Here is a 21991-nt window from a genome sequence, read left to right as displayed (position 1 = left end):
TGAGTGACACCTCCATCTGGTCATTATGTAAACAGGAAACTTAGAACTCTCTGCCCCTGCCCCTCACACATAGATATCACCATTTCCTCATAAGTGTACCTGTGATATCTGCACTTACCTCCACAGCTAATTTGAGTCCAGTGCACGATGACCTCTCACTATAATTACTGCATTGGCCAATCACATAATCTCTCTGCTTACAATTTTTTATTTTGTTTTGAGGTAAGGTCTCTCTTTGTAGCCTTGTGTGTCCTGGAACTCACTATGTATTACCAGGCTGGCCTTGAATTCAGAAGTCTGCCTGATTTTGCCCTCCGAGTGCTGGGATGAATAGGCATGTGCCAACTCGATTGGCTGAAGAAAAAATTACTTACCAGTGCTGGGAATTGAACCCAGAAACTCAAGCATGCTGGGCCAGGTTTTTAATCACGGAGTCATATTCTCAGTCACTCCCTCTCCCCGCAACACACACACTTTTAGGCACCTCTCACCTCTAATCCGTTCTTCATTCTGCAACTGGAAAATACATACCTGATCTCCCCCTTCTGAAGGTTTCTAGTGGGTGGATCCTCCGCCTTCGGGACAAAGTCCAAACTACAAGGCCTCAGCTGTTTAGCCTCCTAGTTTTCTGCCATGTTCTAGTATTCTCCCCTGGAGGCTACACTCCAAACTTATCAAATGATTTGTTCTACAACTAGTCTGGACAGATCTTTTGCCCACGTCTTCAACTTGATTAACTCATCACCCAGGCTTTGGTTCAGGGGTCACTCACTCAGGGGAAATGTCCTCGCTGATTCTCTTTTAAGTTTTCCAAGCCCTTTCCCCAACTGACTGTACAGCTTTACGGGTTAAAGCCCTCAGCAGTGGGGTTGGGTTACTAGACTTCCAAATTCCACCTTTGCCCTTTATTAGCCACACGACCTCAGTCTGTTCGGCTTTATCCGCAACCAGGGGGAAATATTTCATCAGTCTGCCGCGCGAATTAAATGAGATGATGTAAGACGCGACAATGAGCTTGTTATTCTATAGCACTGAAAAAGCTCAATTCCCGCACCACCTTATTCCCGGGGTCAGGTTTGCGCGTGATTTAGACTGAACTCACATTTTTTTTTGTTTGTTTGTTTGTCCTCGTCTCACCTTGATTTTTTAATAGACAAAGCAGTTCTAGCAAGCCAGGAGGTGATCGGGCACCGAGCTCGTCACGACTTTCGTCCGGCGCGCTCCTCGGACTCGGAACGCCCCCGTGTGGTTCAAACTCCGCAGCCAGAGCCGGAGCGAGGCCGGCTACACCATTCCCGATTTCCGAGGAAGAAACCAGCTCCCCAGGCAAACAGTTCCGACTTCATAAAAGGGGCGCCTCCTCTTTCGCTTTATGGCTTCCAATTCTACCTGACCCCATAAAATCAGAAGTCAATGGGTTGTCAATGGGGCGGAGCGAGCGGGCCCGGGCTTCCTCCCGTCCCCGAGCCCCACGAGGGCATTGGTACTTTCCTTTCTCAGTTCCCTCTCAATAATGGTACGGTCGCGGAGGGGAGACCCGGGAGGGACTCCGGGGTCGGCGGACTGGAGTTGGCGTGGAGCCACCCCTCCGGCTCCGGCGCGGTGGTATCGCCCGGCGGGCGCTGATTGGCTGCCGCGGTCCCGCAGTCGGCCTCGGCCCGCCGCGCCGCCCTCAGACCAGCTCCCGCAGCCGCGCCGCCTGGCTTTTCGTTTGCCTTGTTCTCCGCGGGCCGTGGGGGCTCCGCGCCGCGGCTGTTAGTCATGTCGGGTAGGTGACTCCTCCAGCGAGCAGCGGCAGCGGCGAGAAGGGGTCCGGCGGGTTCGGGCCGTCTTCTGGCCCACCGGAGGGCGGCGAGGGCAAGCCTCCGGGCCCGAGGGAGGCTCGGGTGGGGGGGGGGGGGCGGCCGCGTCGCCGCCATGTTGGAGCGGAGGCACACGCACGCTTCCAACGCTCTCTGGCTACACATCCCGGCGGCGGGAGCGCTCTGGAGCTCTTGTCTTTTCTTGACCCTGCCCTTGGAACGGAACCCGAGGAGACTGTGCAGCTCCTCCCCGGGGAGCGGGGTGTGTGTGTGTGAGTTGGGGAGGGGGGCGGAGGCCCGTCCAGTCCACACCATCGTAGGGGCGGGGGAAGCCGAGATCTGAGCATCAGCCTGAGGACTGGGGCTTCTGGTCCTCCGCTCCGCCTCAGATCTCTCAGCGAGGCCTCTGGCCGGTCGTCTCGCCGCCTCGTTCCTCAGCTTCCCCATCCGAGAAGTGGAGCTGGGCCTTCCTGACTCACCCATTCATCAGGTGGGGGTCTTGGGCTCTGGGAGCCCTTTTCAAAGCACATTGCCTTACCCGAAATCGCACTTCACAGGTCATTCCCTCTGCTGTAACCACCGGGATTGATTGGGGTTGGGGGTGTTTGTGTACTCGGTTTTCACCTTTGTACTCCCTCCTCTACTTGTTAATCTCCTGAGCTTAAAAGCGAGCCTTGACAGTTACTGATGAGCACTATGAGGTCTTCGTGGCATTTCCCTTGAAACAGAGACCAGAGGAAAGACGGCGTCTTCCTCTAAGTGATATTTATAGAGGCCACTGATGTGTGGAAGAGAGGCATTTACCCCTCCCGGACAGCCAGTTTGGATCCTGTTAAACCAGAATTAAAAAGTCCTCTTGATTCTAACAGTTCCAGTCGCTCACACAGGGTCCTTTATTGTTGGGCTACGTTTACAGGTGGCAAAGACAGACCGAGATATAGCCACTTGATCTTAGAAGCCAGCATGAGTTTGTACTTTACTTCCGAGAGAAGCATTGCCTAAAGCCATATGGCTGGGATGAAATACGCCTTTTGGTAATTTTACATTTACTTATCTATTGGAGACAGGGTCTCATTATGTATCCTTGGCTGGACTGGAACTCGATATGTAGATCAGGCTGGCCTCGAACTCAGGGATCCACCTGCCCCTGCCTCTCAAGTGCTGGAATTAAAGGCATGAACCACTACATCTGCCAGTTTTACACTTCTGTTAATTGAAACACCTTTTAAAAGGATTTCCCTAGTCTACCCGGTGTGTGTGTGTCTGTGATCAGAGCAGCAACAATTGGAGAAGATTGCAAATGAGCAAGAAAGACTGGGCAAGGGAATGATAATCTTTCCTTAGATTAGCATTGATACTAAGGAGCTCGAAAGCTCTGGGGAGCAGTGATGGAAAAGGCTAAGCTGCATTGAAGTTAGTTCTTCAAATTCTGTTTTAATTCTTTTTCAAGCAAGGGACTATTCCAAAGTAGACATTGGTGTGTCTTCTACCAGGTATATAATTTGTCATGATATCTGATAAAGTTCCAGAAAAATATGTACAAATGCTTCCTTAGGAAGGGTTTGTGTCGGTTAACTATGACTGTAAAAAATATTAAAGTGCTACCCTCATGTATGTATTTACCAAAATCCAGTGCAAGCAATGATCAGTAAAAACTCGGGATCGTAGCCGGGCGGTGGTGGCGCACGCCTTTAATCCCAGCACTCGGGAGGCAGAGCCAGGCGGATCTCTGTGAGTTCGAGGCCAGCCTGGTCTCCAAAGCGAGTTCCAGGAAAGGCGCAAAGCTACACAGAGAAACCCTGTCTCGAAAAACCAAAAAAAAAAAAAAACTCGGGATCGTTTGGAGAGGGTCTTCCAGTGTATCTCCAGGCTGGCCTTGAATTATCATCCTTAGCCAGCCTTCTGAGTGGAATTACAGGGTTGCTGCACCTTGCCCAAACGGTGTTGGTTTTTAATGTAATTATTCATATAAGACAATGACATTTTTATAGGACTGGGTAGTTTCAATGGAGAATTTAAGTTTAGAGGCTTAAGTTCAAATCTTTTAAGTTCTTTTTAGTGTTATATTCAACTTAACATGTTTTGTGATATTTGTATAAAATATTTTGACTTTTGTATAAAAGTAATGCTTTTGACTTGTTTTTTAGTGCATGTTTAAATTAATAAACTTAACAGAATAAATCCCCCCTAAGCAACTAGTATCATTAATAAGTTACATTCTTTAAACATTCCAGACTACACTTAGAAATTTAATTGACTCAACTAATCCATATGCTTGCCGGGTCAGACTTACAAACCTATTAAAATATAAGCATTTGGGCTGGAATTAATGCTTAGCACACACAAAACTTAAGGATTTGATCCCCTGCCTCAGGGGAAAGAGAGGGATACATAGCATTTTGTCAATAAGTCAAAGTTATTGTCAGTCTGACATTCAAGAATTTGCAAAAGTAAATTACCAGAGCTTGTGAGTTAAAATCATGAGTAAAATATTAGTTATATATAAAATAAAGTTAAGCTATTTCTCATTTTGGCAATTAGGACAGATCAAGATATCTTATCCTCTATATACACCTCAAAAAAAATGGGCAAAAATTTGGGGACCCATGGTAAAAGTGAAGTGAAGCCAGTATGATATGCATAGAGCTATTTAGGCAGTTATCCTACAGAGTGTAGGTCTTGTGTAGAGTGGTTTTATTATCTAAGGATGGGTGATGAAACCTTGAACTGTTAGCCAGATAATGGAAACTGAAACCCTTATAAATCTTGGATTTACAGATTATAGATTTGAAGGACTGTGTCCTTCAGTAAAGAAATGAACAAAGGAAAAAATCATAGTGTAAGCCATAACAAGGAAGCTTAGACACAGCATAATCTTAGAAGTTGTAACCTGGAACCTCTTACTTCCTTTTAGGTACTCAATTAGCCTTTAGGAAACCATAAAATGATTTAACATAAAAATAAAAATCTGGGCTGATTAACATCTTTGGGTTCCTGGTTTAAAAAAATAATAAAAACAGTGAAAAACTGGAGGAATTCTCACAGCATAGATCACAAAGAATCCGAGGAAATCCAAACCTTTCAAAGGTGAGTTCATGGTAAAAACCAGGGACAGGTGTCAAAATGAGTCAAATGACAAACTGGATTAGAGCAAATGTTTTTAGGTTGAAGATTAAAAACCTAAAAGAATGACTCAACTTTAAGGCCAACATATTATGTGGAAAGGCCACATAGATTTGAAAAAGGAATAAAATATAATTTTTAAAAATTACATTAATGTGTGGGTGTATACCTGTGAAAGTCAGGACAAAGGAGTTCTTTACTTTCACCATGTAGGTACAAGGTATTAGACCCAGGTTGTCAAGCTTATGTCAGGCATTGTTACCTACTGAGCCATCTCACCCTTCTCCTCCCCTAAATATAGTCTTCAAAAGTGGGAAAAATGAAATTACAAATTATAAATGTAGTTGTCTGTCTTTCAAAACTCAGAAGGATAGAGATGAGATGAAAATGAAAGTTGTTGGGTATGGTGGTACATACCTCTCATCAGCACTCAGGAAGCTGAGTTGGGAAGAGCTCCAGTTTTAAACCGGAGTGAGCAACATAGGAAATTCTTGACTTAAATTTTTTTTAGAAAAGTTGAATTGTTTTTTGTTTGTTTTGTTTTTGAGACAGGGCCTCGTTAGCTCTAGATGGCCAGGAGCTCAGAGTGTTGGGATTAAAGGCGGACAAGCCCAATGAGTTGTAATTTTTAATCAAGCATTAGTTTCAAATATGCCTAAAAATAATTTCAAGTAATCTATAAAATTACAGATTATAATTTAATAACCCATAAAAACAATTTTAAGAGTGGCCCTGGAGCTGTGGCTACTGCTCTTGGCACAGAGAACCAGGGTTGGTTACCAGCACCCACATCTCAAAGCCCACAATTACCTGGTATCTCCAGCTCTAAAGCATCTTACCCCCTTTTCTGTCTTGCATGCATGTGTGCATACTCTTTCACAGATATACATATAACTCTTTTTTAAAAGTTTTTTTTTTGGTTTTTCGAGACAGGGTTTCTCTGTGCAGCTTTGCGCCTTTCCTGGGACTCACTTGGTAGCCCAGGCTGGCCTTGAACTCACAGAGATCCGCCTGGCTCTGCCTCCCGAGTGCTGGGATTAAAGGCGTGCGACACCACCGCCCGGCTGCGCCACCACCGCCCGGCAAAAGTTTTAAGAGAATAATGTTTAGAAGGAAAATAACCAATGACCTTGAGTTTCCTACCAAATAAACTGGCACATAGTCATACTGATCTTTGCTAAAAGAATTAATGTGTAGAAAGGAAAAGGAATAAAAACTGCAAAGAAAATAAAGGTGAAGATTTTGATTGACATTAAGATAGTAAAATCTAGATGTTTTAGTGGAGGTTGATAATTTTGAATTTTGTCAAGAAAATATGCAAAAATTTAGTTATAAGACCATGGAAATCAAATGTAAATAAAGCAATAGTAAGAATGTGGCTAAAGAAAATGAAAATAGTAAAGGAGTTAAAAAGAAAAAAAAACTATGATAGATAGAAAATTCTAATTTGTCAGGTACAAGTAAAAATTAGCAGGAAAAAACAGCCCACCTAAAGCACAAAGGTGTTCATAGTGCTAAAAAAAATTACTTTGGTAAATGCTGTTCAGAAATAATACACGTTAAATACATTGGAGGTAAGATGGAAAGAGTAACCAGGTAAACATCAGATGAAATATCATGTGCTTGAAGCTAGTGTATATGATCTTAAAGGAAATTCACAAGCCAGGATTTGTGGCTCCTGCCTACAGTTCCAACACTTGGGCCATAAGTCGGACATACCTGGTTGCCTTGGAGTTACTGTTGCTGTGGTGAAAGGATTTGTTTGGCTTACACTTCATGTCTGTTGATCACAGAAGTCAGGACAGGAACTCAAACAAGACAGGAACCTGGAGGCAGGAGCTGATGCAGAGGCCAAGGAGGAGTGCTATGTATTGGCTTGCTCAGACTGCTTTCTTAAAGAACCCAGGACCACCAGCCCAGGGATGACACCATCTACAATGGACTGGGCCCTTCCCCATCAACTGATAATTTAAAAAGTGTCCTGCAGCTGGATCTTAGGGGGAACCCCAACCTTTCTCAATTGAGGTTCCTTCCTTTGAGATAACTGTGTCAAGTTGACATAAAATTATCCAGGACAAATGACTACTTGTCAGTTTGACACAAACATTACAGTCTAGCCACAGCCTTTCCTTTCTTGTTCATCCCCAAGATCACACATTAACATCACCATCACACTATAAAACATTTTATAAATTTTAAAAGTCCCATAGTTCTTTACAAATTCAATCACTTAAAATTCAGTGTCTTTAAAAGTCTAAAGTCTTTTAAAACCTAAAATCTCTTTAAAAATTCAGTCTCTTTACAGTGGGCTTCTGTAAAATAAAAAAATGCTTTTTTCAAGAGGGAGAAACCAAGGCACAGTTATAGTCTGAACACAGCAAAACCAAACTCCAACTGTAAATAACTCAGTATTCAATATCTGGGATCCACTCACAATCTTCTGGACTCTTCCAAAGGGCTTGGGTCACTTCTCTGGCTCCTCCCTCTTAGCACATACAGCTTGTTGTCCAGGCTCCAGCTGACTGCTCCACTGCTGCTGCTGTTCTTGGTAGTCATTCCATGGTAGTGGCATTTCACTGCAGTTGGGCTGCACTTTTCACTAGTAGCCTGTCCTGGGCTCTTTATGGTGCCAAGCTTCAGCTTCTCTTCATGACCCCTTCATTCCTGGCGATCCAACTGGTACTATGGCTGCACTTTCACCACTGGCTTCTCACAGTGCCAAGCCTCAGTTATTCTCTATGACCCCTTCATGCCTTCAAAACCAGTACCACCTGGGAGCTACCAGCTTCTAGGCCACCTTCTGTGCATTAACTCTTGGGAACCTCTTTCTAGTTGGTCTTTTAATCATCACAAATTTCTTAGGTGACCAGCATCAATTGTCCCAGTAAAGGAAAGGTTTTACTTTAGTGGTTCAGGTTCACACAAAAGACCCGGCAGAGTCTTTGTTTCCCCCAGCAGCTTCCCAAGCCAGGCCTCCGTTGTCTGAATTGCCCTCAGTATAATTATCTTCCAAGCTCCTGAAGAACAGCTCACTGAGCTCTTAACACTCAGTGGCTTTTCTAGTTCAAAGTTCCAAAGTCCTTCCCCAGTCCCCAAAAGACATGGTCAGGTCTGTCACAGCAATACCCCACTGTCCTGGTATGAATTTGTCATAGGGTTACTATGACTGTGATGATGGCCAAAGCAACTTGGGGACGGTTTATTTGGCTACTGTCATCGAAGGAAGTCAGGACAGGTACGCAAACAGGGCAGGCAGCTCCTGGAGACAGGAACTGATGCAGAGGCCATGGAGAGGTGCTGCTTACTGGTTTGTTTCCCATGGCTTGCTCAACTTGCTTGCTTTATAGAATCCAAGACCACCACCCACAAATGGGCTGGGTCCTCCCCTGTCAATCACCAATTAAAAAAATGCCTTATAGCTGGATCTTAGGGAGGCATTTTCTCAATTGAAGTTCCCTCCTTTCAGATGATTCTAGCTTGTGTCAAGTTGACATAAAATAGCCAGTACACTGGTACACTTTGGTAATTTAGAAGCACTTCTAAATAATGAGTAAGTCCAGACACAAGTCTTAAGTGTCAGGTAATCTTAACAAGGACTTACTTGTTGCCCTAAATGGCATTTATAAACTGATTTTTTTTTAAAATAACACCTGTATTTTTATTAATGAAGTAGGTATTTTCTGGTGACTGCTTATTTGTGTATCTTGAAGTTTTAATTCAGCTGAAGTCGAATTTGTAGTTTCAGAAGACTAATTACTTAGGCTAAAGTTAAGGACGTAACTACTAGATTTTGAGAGAAGGTCAGAAGATTTAAATGCTATATACTTAAATAGTTTTGTCTGAACCAAAAGGAAACATTGAGGTATTAGATTGTCCATAGAGGAATACATGTGTCTTCGAAGTGTTTAAATTTTAACACACCCCTCCCCCCCAATCTTTTTTGACTCTGATTTGGGTGACTTTCTTTTGCTTCTTGAGTTGCTAGCTGCAACTCTTACCAGTTATGGAAATAGCTGTGGCATGTAAGGTAGTTCCCTCTCCTCCCCCATTTTATGTAGTCTGTGTCCTTCATAGAAATAATTTATCGGATTTCATTTAGTAATCTTAGGGATTTTAAAAGAAATGTCATATTTTAGATATTTGTAATAGCATGGTGACAAATTTAATGTTACCTCTTTAAACCTGTAGTGATGTAGTTTTATATGATAACTTGATATAAATTGACTAAAAAGGAAGCTATTGATTTTATTTGAATTGTTCGTTAAAGAGTTTAAGACTAGATAAGGTTGGTCATGTGGTCAATTCGACACTCCTATTTTGTAGTTGTAATATTTTACATAACATGTATCTTATCACAAATTAAGGCTGTTCGTTTGACATTGAATATAAACCTAAAGGGTAGAGCCTTCTCAACAATTTTTGGTATAACTTACACTTTGAACTACAGAAAAAAGTTTATAGTCTACCCTCTTCTGCCCCCTTTACTTGACATGTTTATTTAGACGTTTTTCTAAGGTAGTTTTTGTTGGTAAAATGCAGGCTAGAAGGTAGGTATCATTGCTGGTTTATATGTCACCAATTGGCTAATTGCTTGAAAGTTTGGTAATATCAACAGCTTTTCTTAGCAAGTCTTAGGAGACTCTTATTGATACTGACAGCCACAGTAGTCCAATACAGAAGAACGGTGTGTGGTAATGATAGTGAGTGTGATTCTGTAGATTAATCATGTCAGAGTGCATGTTTCTTCCTTTTTTGGCCCTGATTAGTTTAAACACTTACTTTTTTTTGGTTTGCTTTTATTAATGTAAAGATACATAAATGTAGCTTGAGCTTCTGAAGGGTGGGTTTTTGTTTTTTCCTTTGGAGTAGGGTCTCACTAGTTCATCCAGCCTGGTCTGGAAGTTTACGTACCTATCCTAGGCTGGTCTTGCTTCTGGCAATCCTTTTTGCCTTAGTTTGACAAGTGCTGGGTTTACAGGCATGAGCAACTACACCTGGTTGAGTTTTTTGTTTTGTTTTTAAATGATGGATTTTCACTGATGGCATATTTGTTCCCTTTCTTGCGATCACCAGCACATACTTGTATGTAGAATAGTGGTTTAACAATGTTGTTACTTAAAAACAAAAGTAGTTATTGTTTAAAAAAAATATTGTGTATGTCTCCCCATACACAGATTTAATTTCTAGGTTTTCTTTTAATTTTTTTATTTCAATTTTTTTTTTTTTTTTTTTTTTTTTTTTGAGACAGGGCCTCGCTGTAGCTCTGGCTGGCTTAGAACTCACTATGCAAACTAGACTGGCCTTGAACTCATAGAAATCTGCCTGCCTCTGCCTTCTGAGTGCTGGAATTAAAGGTGTGTACCACCATACCTGGCTTCTAGTTTTTCTTAATGTAATTTTTGACAGTTTTTAGCTGTATTTTCATTTGTATAAACTAAAGTTAGTTTTAGGGGAAAGCATAATTTTAAATATGATTTAAAATTCTTTTTATGTGTTTTAGATTCTGGAAGTTACAGTCAGTCTGGGGGTGAGCAGCAAAGGTAAAGTATACATATGTTTTCATAATATAATGAAAGGCTGAAACTGAGAAAAATAATACAATTTTCTCTCTAAAATTTGCTGTCTGGATGTATTAAGATAATAAGGCTAGATGTGGTAGTTCAGGCTTATAATCCCAGCACTCAGGAGCTTGAGGTAGGAGGACCGTCAGAAATTTGAGGCCAGCCTGGGCTACATAAAAAGACCCTATCTCTTAAAAGAATTGGGGGTGGGGTATAAATAAATAATTAAAGCTTGTTAATTCTTCCCCTTTAAAGTAGTCTGTTTAATAAATATATGCCTTGAAGATAAAGACAAAAACCCCCTAGGTATTGTAAAGATTTTTTTCTTTAGAAATTTTCTTTAGAAATTAAGAGAATTTAAGAATTTTTTAAAAATTTTATTGTTATTTTTTGATTGTGTGTATGTCTGCATGTGGATATGTGCACATGAGTACCGGTGCCTCTTGAAGTAAGAGGGTCAGATTCCCTGGAGTTGTAGTTACAGACTTTTGTGATCTTAGTAATGTGGGTGCTGGGAGTTGAACCCAGGTCCACTGGAAGAGCAGGCAGTGTTCCTAACCTGAGCCATCCCTCTACCTATAGAATTTCTTAAAACTCACATCAAACAAGTTCTTAGAAAAAGCATTTTACTTTTTGATGATATATAATATGCTAATGTGATTTTAAAAATAATTTATTTATATGGGTATTCTGTCTGCATGAATGTCTTGTGTATCAAGTACATGCAGTGTCCATGGAGGCCAGAAGAGGGTGTTGGTGGTGAGCCAATATGTGAATGATGGCAATCAAACTCAGGTCATCTGGAAGAGCAGCAAATGCTCTTAACCATTGAGCCATCTCTCCAGCCCCTAGAGCATATTTTCTCCCTCCCTCTTTCCCTCCTTCTCTCCCTCCCTCCCTTCCTTCCTTTCCTCCCTCCCTTCCTTCCTTCCTTAATTTTTTTTTTTTTGATTAAGCCATTTATTTGAACAAGGACAACTGAACCCTACTGTCCTCGAGGCCAGTTAGCAGCCTCCAGTTCCAGCAGAGCTTGAGCCAGAAAACAGCACTGCACATTAAGGAAGAACCAGAGCTAGAGCAGATTTTCTTGAATCACTATGGTACAGTGTTTAGCAGTTCTTAAAAGTCCTAATATGCATCACGTATATCTATATGATGGCGGGCTGTTCTTGTTTTTGCTTACCAGAAGTGACAGCTTTCAACCTAACACTACAACTATTAGAGGCTCAATGTGAGATACTAAGAAGCTTATCAGAAACAAAATTGATATGATTTTATTCCTGTAAGATCATGCCAGCCTCTTAGTAGGTACCTGGCAAATGTTTCTTTATTGCTTGTATTTTTAAAAGTTACGGAATTCTGAAAAAAAAAAAAAGTTCAGGAATTTTAGTATTTGATTGCTCTAAAATAAAACGTTTTGAAGATACTTTTCTTTGGGTATTAAAGAGCCATATATTCAAAGAGTTAGTTTTTTGTACTAAGTACTTGCTAGTACTTACATGATATAATTTTTAAAAGTTAAGTCTTAGGAAGGTACATTTATTCAATAACACAATGCATATTTATCAAACCACATGGCAGTTTTGATACAATATAATTTCATTCTCTGTTGGTACTTTGGATATACATATGCCTCTAATTATTGAAGCATTTAAACTAGACTTTTGTTCCATATTGTGCCTTTTCTGGGAAGTTAAAGACATTCAGTTCAAACAAATAGTATGAAGAAATTAATCTGTTCAAATACAGCTTTAAAAGTTACATTTTTAAACCAGGCATGGTAGCACATGCATTTAATCCCAGCACTCGGGGATTTCTGAGTTGGAGGCCAGCCTGGTCTATAGAGTGAGGACAGCCAGAGAAACCCTGTCTCAAAAAACAAACAAAAAAGTTACCTTTTTACTCTTTTAGATAATTACTATGGGTTTTACCATGCAGTTTTTGGAAATAGCATATTCTTAGGAGTGATTGGTTATTTTTGTTTGGAGACAGGGTCTTACTGTGTAGCTTTGGCAAGCTTGAAACTTGCTATGTAGACCAGGCTAGTCTCAAACTCACAGAGGTCTGCCTGCTTCTGTCTTGTGAATGCTAGGATTAAAGGCCTGGGCCACCATGTGGTCATCAGAATGGTTATTTGTATAAACATTTTTTAGCTACAAACAACTGTATAGGCTTTTTAAGTATTAGTAATCTATGTACCTGATATTAAATAAAAACCTGTTCATGGAATAATGCTGTTCATTGCCTTTCTCTGTTTTGTTATTTATCCCAAAGCATAATTTTCTTAGTTTTGTAGCTCTGATGAAATATTATTTGTGAGAAATTTTACAGCATCACCTTGATATTGAAGTTCAAGAGGTCTGGGATTGACTTCATTATGTCTTTAGTTGTAGGTCGTCAATTTGAATTCTAAGAGACGGCAGAATTGTTTAAATATAAATAGTCTTTTGAGTCACTCACTATGAAAAAGTTGTGAGTTGAGTGAGTTGAGTCACTCACTCACAACTGAAAAAATAACTTTTTATAACCAGTAGCCAGAAAACAGTTGAGATGTAAGCAGGACAAACACTTAAGTTTTGTTGAAGGCAGAGTTTTCATTTAAGCTTTTCAATTTCTTTAAGCATATGTCTTTCAAGCATTACAATTTTCTTTTACAGTTATTCTTCCTATGGAAATCAAGGCAGTCAAAGCTATGGACAAACATCACAAGTAAGTTGAAAAATCAGTTTTCCCTATAAATAGTTATTTTATTTAATAAGTAATAAAATTTATACATAGTTATTTTGTCTAGTAAGTAATAAAGTTTGAGTGTTTACCTGAATTTCAGAGCTATTCTGGCTATGGGCAAACGACTGATTCTTCGTATGGACAAAACTATGGTGGTTACTCCAGTTATGGACAAAATCAATCAGGTTGGACTGGTTTGTTAAATTGCTATTTTAGAGAGTCAGGAATCAGAGCCCTCACTAAATAGTATTCTTATCTAATTTTTAGGTTATTCACAGTCCTATGGTAGTTATGAGAATCAAAAGCAGAGCTCATATGGCCAGCAATCATATAATAACCAGGGACAACAAAACACGGAATCATCAGGAGGGTAAGGAAACAGTAAATTATTAAAATTGTGTTGGGCAGGCCTGCTTTGTATTTCCATTTAATTATTTTGTAGTGCTGGTAATAGAACCCAGGGCTTTGCATACGCTGCATACGTACTCTACCACTGAGCTGGGTGTCCAAATCCTTCATTTTGTTTTTGTGCCACTTGGATGCATTACCTTTTAAAAATATATAGTTTTCAGTACAATCTAATATACAAGGATCCATGACTCCAGATGGGTAAACAAGTCCCATTCAGTGTCTGGTGTTCATGTCTTCACACAGCTTTTGTTTTCCCCAAGGCCTCAGTTTAAGCTGAGTCTGCACACTGATGTCCTCACCCATGCACCTCACAACTTCACTGCTTGATTCTATATAACAGGGCAACAGTGGCCTATGCATTACATTCATCATGTGCCTGTCCTATTCTGTGCTCAGACTAAGTGATTTTATCCTTTCCAGTGGAGACTGCCCTCTGCACACTGAGATATCTGCAGCAGTCCTTCTTTGCCTATTGATTCTAAGTGGGTGCTATTCTTGAAACCTTAGGGTCCTGTGTACTCCCATATCAGTGTCTAACAGTTCTTGATGAGGCAGATAGAAATAAAGTAGATTTCTATTTAAAATGATGAAATGTGTGCTCTCCCTTTACATAAGTCATGGAATAAAAGTTATATATTTGAAAAAGTGTAAGGGGGTGCATGGAGAACTTTGGAGGAAATGATGTACTTATATTAATATAAAAATTAAAAATTACTATAATAAAAATATATTTTAGATACATTTATTTTGATTTATGAGTATTATGTGTATCTGGGTACCGTGTATGTGCTTGGTGCCCACAGAGGCCAGAGGCCAAAAGAGGGCATCTCCTAGAAGTGGAGTTGTAAATGGTTGTGAGCCACCATGTAGGTGTTAGGAATTGACTCTGGGTCCTGTGCAAAAACAAGTGCTCTCAAACACTGAGTTATCTCCCTAGCCCTCCCTCCCCTTTTTCGTTTGGAATAGTGATTAACTATTACAATAGTGAATGGCCTAAAACTATGTAGGCCGCTATAAAATAGAAATAAATAACTACAAGTATTATTTCATAGTGGAGTTTTTATTGCGCTCTGTTTGGTGGACTAATTCCACATTCCCTAATGTAATTGGTCCCCAGACACCACTATGAACCAACACTAGTAGTTATTCCTATTTTATAGAGGTGAAGAAGGTTAAAAGAACCAGTGCCTGAGGCCTCTAGTCGTTTCTGGCAGCAGTGACAGAAGTACTTTAGATGAAATTTAAATGGCACTGGGGAAAGAGGTGAAATCATTGGTCTTAAAGTTACAAAAGTGCTCTAAAAAGTAGAAAGTACATATGTAAGGAATAATATCTGAAAGTCATGCTGCATTAGGAAAATACTTTAAGCCTTATTGATAAGTTTAATCATAAGGGAAATGCTTTTATAAAGGCTGTGTGCTTGAAAGCATGAAATAAATGTAAAGCAAAGAGCAATGTTTAAAGTAGAGTTAGTGTTCAAACTATAGCTTTGTGGTGCTTTGTGTTGGGAATCGGAATAGATTGTTGTGGTATTCTGCATGATGTAGAAAGGAAGTGACATTGAGCCTTTCAGTATAACTAAAAAGGGAACTCAATCACTTAATGGCCTTGTTTGCTAAAGAATCATACATATCACTGTATTTTGGTAGTATTTTTTTCTTTTAACTCAAGAAAGTAAAAACTAGTTATTTTGTTAATAATTAAAAGGGCTTGTTTTTGTTGTTGTTTTTCCCCAGTGTTGTGCAACAACCTCTCTTCTCCCCTTTGGCATCTTTTTAGTGATAGTGAAATTGTTTTTGGAGGGTGTTCCATTGATGAATTTTCATAGATTGAAGAACCAGATAATTACTGAGAGCATAGCACTAGACACTTCGGAGGTCTGGCTGACTAGGCCTTTTATATTAGTGTTCTTGCACTTGCTATAGTAAACACAATTCTGTAACGTCTTACGTTCTTGATTTCTGTTTAGCCAAGGTGGAAGAGCACCTTCGTATGGCCAGTCTGACTATGGTCAGCAAGATTCTTATGACCAGCAGTCAGGCTATGATCAGCATCAAGGCTCATATGATGAGCAGTCAAATTATCAGCAACATGATTCCTATAATCAAAACCAGCAGTCTTACCATTCACAAAGGGAAAACTATAGCCACCACACACAAGGTAAGATTATAATGACCTCTTAACTTTTTCTTTATTCCTTCACAAAATTGTTCATTGAGTTTGGTTTTACTCCTAGGATTTTACTTGTTGATAAAAATTTGGGATGACTGGACATAGATTTCTCATGACCATCAGAACTATTACTTTTTTTTTTTTTTTTTTAAAGCTTCCTGGAGATTGTTAGAAGGTTGTGTGACTTTTTGTTTACTGATTACATTTCCTTTGTTGTCTTAAACTCTGAGCATTTGACAATGCTTTTGTTGTCAGTTTTTTTCTATTCTTTTTTTTTTTTCTAGAAGGGTCTCTCTGTGTAAGCACCTTGGCTGTCCTGGAACTCACTCTGTATACTAGGCTGGCCTCAAACTCACAGAGTTCCACCTGCCTCTGCCTCCCAAGTGCTGGGATTAAAGGTGTGCGCCACTACCACCCATTTTAATAATTTAGAATTTTTAAGATTTATTTATTTTATGTATATGATGCTCTATCTGCACGTATGCCTGCATGCCAGAAGAGGGCATCAGATTTCATTATAGATGGCTGTGAGCCACCGTGTGGTGCTGGGAATTGAACTCAGGCCCTCTGGAAGAGCAGACAGTGCTCTTAACCCCAGAGCCATCTCTCCAGCCCCAGTTGTCAGTTCTTTTGGTGATGGTATACTTGATTGGAAAGTTGTCCTATGCTAGTCTTCTCTAATCTCATGTAAGAAGGAAAGTCATTAATTTCTTTTGTTCCATAGCACTTTATATATATTACTGATACATAGGACTCAGACCACACCATGAAACTTGGTGACTTTTCCCCCTTGTAATGCCTTTATTGTTTAGATAGGACTTGGCTCCAAGTAAGTGATCATTAAACATTTTTGCTGGGGAAAAAAATTATTTTGGTGGTGCTAAGAATTGAATTCAAGGGCTTTTGTATATGTTAGGTAAACATTTCATCACTGAGCTATAGCACCGGCCATATTGATAATAGAGTGAATGAGTAAAAGCAGATAGTCATTTCCTGACTATCTGTCTGCTCAGTTTGAATGTATATGGTGGCTGTGGTTATTATGCCTGACCTATGCTTGATTTACATTGTTTTGTTTTTTGTTTTTCGAGACAGGGTTTCTCTGTGTAGCTTTGGAGCCTGTCCTGGATCTCGCTCTGTAGACCAGGCTGGCCTCAAACTCACAGAGATACTCCTGGCTCTGCCTCCCGAGTGCTGGGATTAAAGGTGTGCACCATCACTGCCCGGCTCTTGATTTACATTTAATGTGTTTGAGGTGAAAAAATAGAATTAGAGTTCTGTCTTTAAGTTATTAAAATTCTTGAATTTGAAGTTTCTAGTTTAGCTTAAATTATTCCATTTGCTTTCAGATTTTGTAGTAAAATATAATCTGATGTAGATATAATATTCTCAAGCACATTTCCAGAATGTTGTATGATGGCTTGCATTTTGGTGTATTTGTGTTCTTCCCTGAAGGACATACTATGTGGCTTAAGGCAACATTTAATTAGAAATGACAGTAGTTGCTTGGTGTGGTATATGTCATCTTATATGGGAGTTAGACAGAATTACTTAAGTTCAAGAATTCAAGATCAGTCTAATGTAGGGAGATGTTTGTTGCAACAACATAAAGAAATGAAATGACAGTATTTTTGTGTGTTGTATTTTCCTTTTTATAGATGACCGTCGTGATGTGAGTAGGTATGGAGAAGATAATAGAGGATATGGCGGGTCACAGGGAGGAGGTAGAGGGCGTGGGGGATATGACAAGGATGGAAGAGGTCCTATGACAGGATCAAGGTAAGTATTTTGATACAGATGCCTTCATTTTCTCTCTTTCTCTTAGTGGTTTCCTTATTTTATTCTGGCACTTACTTTAGTTGAAGAGGCTTTCAGAGATTATGTTGTAGAAAAAAGAACAAATTAACTCTATTTTGAAATCTTTATATGTCATAAATCACTTCAGAAGAGGCTATGTTGATAGTATTTTATATGGTGTATGTTAATTTAAATACTATTAAAGCTCCTTACCATGGTTATGATTCGATTAAATTACTTGATTGGTTTTCCTGCTGGAGCTAGATTCAAAACTCCTTTAAAAGATAACTCTGGAAACCAAAGTGTCTTAACAATGAAAAGTAAGTTAATCTGTATGGAAGACAAAGAGTTCCCTTGGGCAGGGAAAGTATTAGGCAATAGCAGAGTATAATGGTAGATAGACATGGAAAGTATTAGGCAGTAGCAGAGTATAAAGATAGATAGACATGTAAGAAAGCTTTAATGAGCCGGCTGTGGTGGCGCACGCCTTTAATCCCAGCGCTTGGGAGGCAGAGCCAGGCGGATCTCTGTGAGTTCGAGGCCAGCCTGGACTACAGAGTGAGTTCCAGGAAAGACGCAAAGCTACACAGAGAAACCCTGTCTCAAAAAACCAAAAAAAACAAAAAAACAAAAAGAAAGCTTTAATGTATGTCTCTCTTTAAACATAATTATTGAAATAATTAGTATATCACATAATGTTCTGTAATTTTTCTGATTGTAGCTGTAGTGTAGGAAGCCTTCAATTTAGCTTTTCTCATTACCATTTTAAATTATTAATGTTGATTTCATGTTTGCAACATAGGTTATAAAAGCTGATTTTAGCATACATTTTTAAATGTCTTGAAAATGTAATGAAAAACCAATGATGAAATTTGTAAATTGTAAATTTGTGAAACACACAGGCTTTAAAATAATTTATGTTTACTGGGAATTGAAATTGTCAGTGGCCTGATATTTAATGATATGTCAGTAGCAGTTCAGTCCTGTCCTTAGGGACTAAATGTCTCTTAAGGTGACATGAAAAAACAACTTATATATACTATTAGTTCAAGTGAGCCACAAATTTGCTTTTATGTCTGTTTTTAATATAGTCTTTAATATTATGGGAATTCCAACGTTTGATAATTTTGAAAATTGTTCTAAGAGACATTAAAGGCTTTTTAAAAAATTGACATTAGTTTTTGTGTTTGGTAGTCATTCACTTTACCAAGATAAATGATATTTATGTGTCTTCATTATCAAAAGAGCAGTCTGTCACCATCATTTATTAATTGTATATAAATTAACAGTGTAAAGTGAAGTGGTACTTATATTTTACCTGGTAGCCTGTCTCCAACCTAAAACCGAATCCCTGAGATAACAAATGCTAGATACTTAATTTTCCAATGGAGTTGTTTTAGAGAACTGGCTATCTGGAATGCTATAAATGTTACATGTGCCATAAATTTAATTTTCTGTATAAGGAAGTTACAATCTAATAGATTTTCTATTAAAACTGTGACTATATAATTGAACAGTGGAATCCCACTTTTTAGGAGGAAGGGAATGGGTAGGGAGTTGATAAATAACATTTTAGTTTGTGAGTGAGCACCCAGCTTAGAACCACAGGGTTGAAAGGATGTTGAAAAATTCTTTCCTGCTGAGGGAAAAGGACCTTAAACAGCCTGAGTCGTCCCCCCACCCCCCCCCCCCACCCTTGTTTTTTAAAGCAACAAAACTTCCTTGGCAATATATTTGAGTATAATTTGTAGCTCAGATACTAATTGATGAGCTAAGTTTTTATTTTTAAATCTCTCTATACATAGAAACTGTATACAAAGAGCCTGTGTAGAAACCTGATGTATATTAGGTTAGAATGATGCTGATCTTGTAAAAGTGATAGAGTTTTTTAGTAGTGACTACTTCCTCTTCCCCCAGTAAAGTAGTTGTTCACATAAAGCCTGTTTAGAAATCTGGGTGGCTATTACTCTTTGGATTGAGATGGCAAAGTTTTGGTTTTTTTGGGGGGTAGGGTGGGGGTTGTTTGTTTTCTGTTGTTATTGTTGTTAAAGGTAAGATGGTAAATGTTTTAGGCTTTGCACCTCTTCAGACTTGCCTTTAGAGCACCAAAGTAGGCATAAATGAATGTAAACAAACCAGGCTTGTTCTAATAAAACTTTATTTAAGAATACTGAAATTAGAATTCTGGGCTGGGTGTTGTGGTGCACGTCTTTAATCCTAGCACTCTGTGAGTTCAAAGCCAACTTGGTCTACATAGAGTTCCAGAACTACTGTCTCTCAAAAAAACAAAAAATGAAAGTTCATATAATTTTCATGTGCTACCACATCTTGATGTGCCCTTTAGTTTATTCCTTAGGGTGCAGCATTGTGAATTTGACTATAAACGTCCAGTTACAAATGTTCTCTCTTGCTCTTAAAAAAGAGCACTTGGTTTTGTGCTAAAATACCAAAATACACAGGAATTTTAATTAGTCTTCAACACCACTATTTGTGTTTCTAATTATCTTAGTAGGTTGAAATTTTTATCTGTGGGGGTGGTGTACAAGGGTAGAGGGACACAACGATTTGAAGATTTCCTGGCATTAATTAGATTTATCATCTTTAAAGAAGGATCATAGTTTGAGGGTGAGGTTTGAATATGTGGTAAAGAATGGGATGTTCTTATTCTGTGATTGGTTGGCTAGAGGAAGACTTCAAACCAAAAAAGAAGCCATTGACATAATTTGAAGAGAGATATGTGAAGTTTATAGGGACTACAGGGAAAGGTCTCTTCATTGAAAAGCAATTGTTGCAGAGAGTACTAAATTTCTTATTGTCCTCTGACATTGATAACTTAGTAGGCTAGAAGCTAAAATAAAAGTGTCTCAGGACCTTTTTTTTTTTTAAATTTTATTTATTTATTTATTTTTAGCATTGATTACTATCTAGCATAATACCTTTTTTTCTTTGTATGTGGTGAAGTTAAGTGTTTCAGGCTCTTATGGGTAAATTTCAAAGTTGTTCTGAAATTTTGAGTAGTTTCTCCCTTTTGCAAGAGAATTTTAGTTAGCTCCCTTAAAAAATGTGTATGTCCATCTAGGTATGATGGCACATGCCTTTAATCCCAGCACCTGGGAAGCAAAGGTAGATGGATCTCTTGAGTTCCGGGGCAGCTGGGACTACATAGAACCTGTCTCAAACAAAATATGTATGTGTATTGAGTTATAGGTATATATAGCTCAGTGGTAAAGTACTTACTAAATGGTTAAAAATGTTGGATTCTAGCCTGCTGAGGTTGTATACACCTTTAATCCCAGGCAGGTGAATCTTTATGAGTTCGAGGCCAGCCTGGTCAACAGAGTGAGTTCTAGGATAGCCAGGGCCACACAGAGAAACCTTGTCTGGAAAAACCAACCAACCGACCAACTAATTAATAAATAAATAAGTAAAAGTTCTCTCTATTCCCAGCACTTGGGTGTGATGGAGAGTATATATGGTCTAGCTGTGGTCTAGAACAGCACTTACTCCATAGGAAACAATGTGGGTTATAAATTTGAACTATGCATATAGTTTTAAATTTTCTAGTAGCTTCATTGAAAAGAAAACAGAAAGCCCAGAGCTGGGTCTCTTGGGTTCAGTTTTCAGGACTGCAAAAGAAACGAAACATAGAAATAATATCACTGAAATCAGTTTTAATAATATACTTTATTTAACCCAGTACATCTAAAATATTCCATCATAGATAAGCTATGATTCTAGAACTAGAAATTAATTTCATTTTTGACATTTAGAGCTCATTGCAGTTGAGTCTACCTACATTTAAACACTCATGCAGATATTAACTATATATTGGGCATTGCAGCTCTATAAAGAGAAGATTCTTGTCTTCTTGAAGTTAATTAATAAATCTTGATTCTGAAAGCCTTTTTGCCACACACACACATCTATGACATAGAGGGAAGTCAAACAGACTATTTAGAATGATGTTCAAATTGATTGAATCATTCACTTATGATATTGTTGGTCTTTTCCTCCTAGTCCCAAAATATGTATTCTGGATTTATTAGTATGAAAACTCAGGCACAGTGCAAGGTTTTTAATTCTTTTATTGCTTTTTAACTGTCCCTTTTTTCTCTCTAAGTGAGTTTTCTAAGATAAAAGATTGCTGCAGCCTAGTTCATGTCTAAGCCCAACTACTTGGGAGGTAAACGCAGAAGAATCAGAGCTTGAGCTAGACTGGATAACTTAGCAACATTGTTCTGGGTTCATTTCCTAGGATTGAAAAGATGGTGGTATAGTAGTATTCCTGCCTCATTCTGTGACTTCCTAGGAATTTTAGGAACAGGTAGTTGTTGGGTTTTTTGTTTTTTGTTTTTAATTACAAATTGAGAGCTTAATGTGATGGCTTGTGTTTTTATT

The 21991-nt window shown here is 39.0% G+C and overlaps 1 protein-coding gene across 1 annotated transcript in view; it reads left to right on the top strand.

Moving 5' to 3' along the window:
• Positions 1-1640: 1640 nt before the first annotated feature.
• Taf15 (TATA-box binding protein associated factor 15) overlaps positions 1641-21991 on the top strand; it is a 33989-nt gene continuing 13638 nt past the window's right edge. Inside the window, exons 1-7 of the mRNA XM_052755993.1 lie at positions 1641-1768; positions 10426-10465; positions 13144-13195; positions 13314-13398; positions 13481-13583; positions 15594-15784; positions 17455-17575. Of these exons, the coding sequence (XP_052611953.1) occupies positions 1762-1768; positions 10426-10465; positions 13144-13195; positions 13314-13398; positions 13481-13583; positions 15594-15784; positions 17455-17575 (599 nt within the window). The 5' untranslated portion in view covers positions 1641-1761. The remainder of the gene's footprint in view (positions 1769-10425; positions 10466-13143; positions 13196-13313; positions 13399-13480; positions 13584-15593; positions 15785-17454; positions 17576-21991) is intronic.

This window comes from Peromyscus californicus, unplaced genomic scaffold (genome assembly GCF_007827085.1).
Source record: "Peromyscus californicus insignis strain IS unplaced genomic scaffold, ASM782708v3 Scaffold_3__1_contigs__length_106647218, whole genome shotgun sequence".
Taxonomy (NCBI): Eukaryota; Metazoa; Chordata; class Mammalia; order Rodentia; family Cricetidae; genus Peromyscus; species Peromyscus californicus.
The sequence above is the reverse complement of the archived record's forward strand: the minus strand, read 5'-3'. Positions and strand labels throughout refer to the sequence as shown.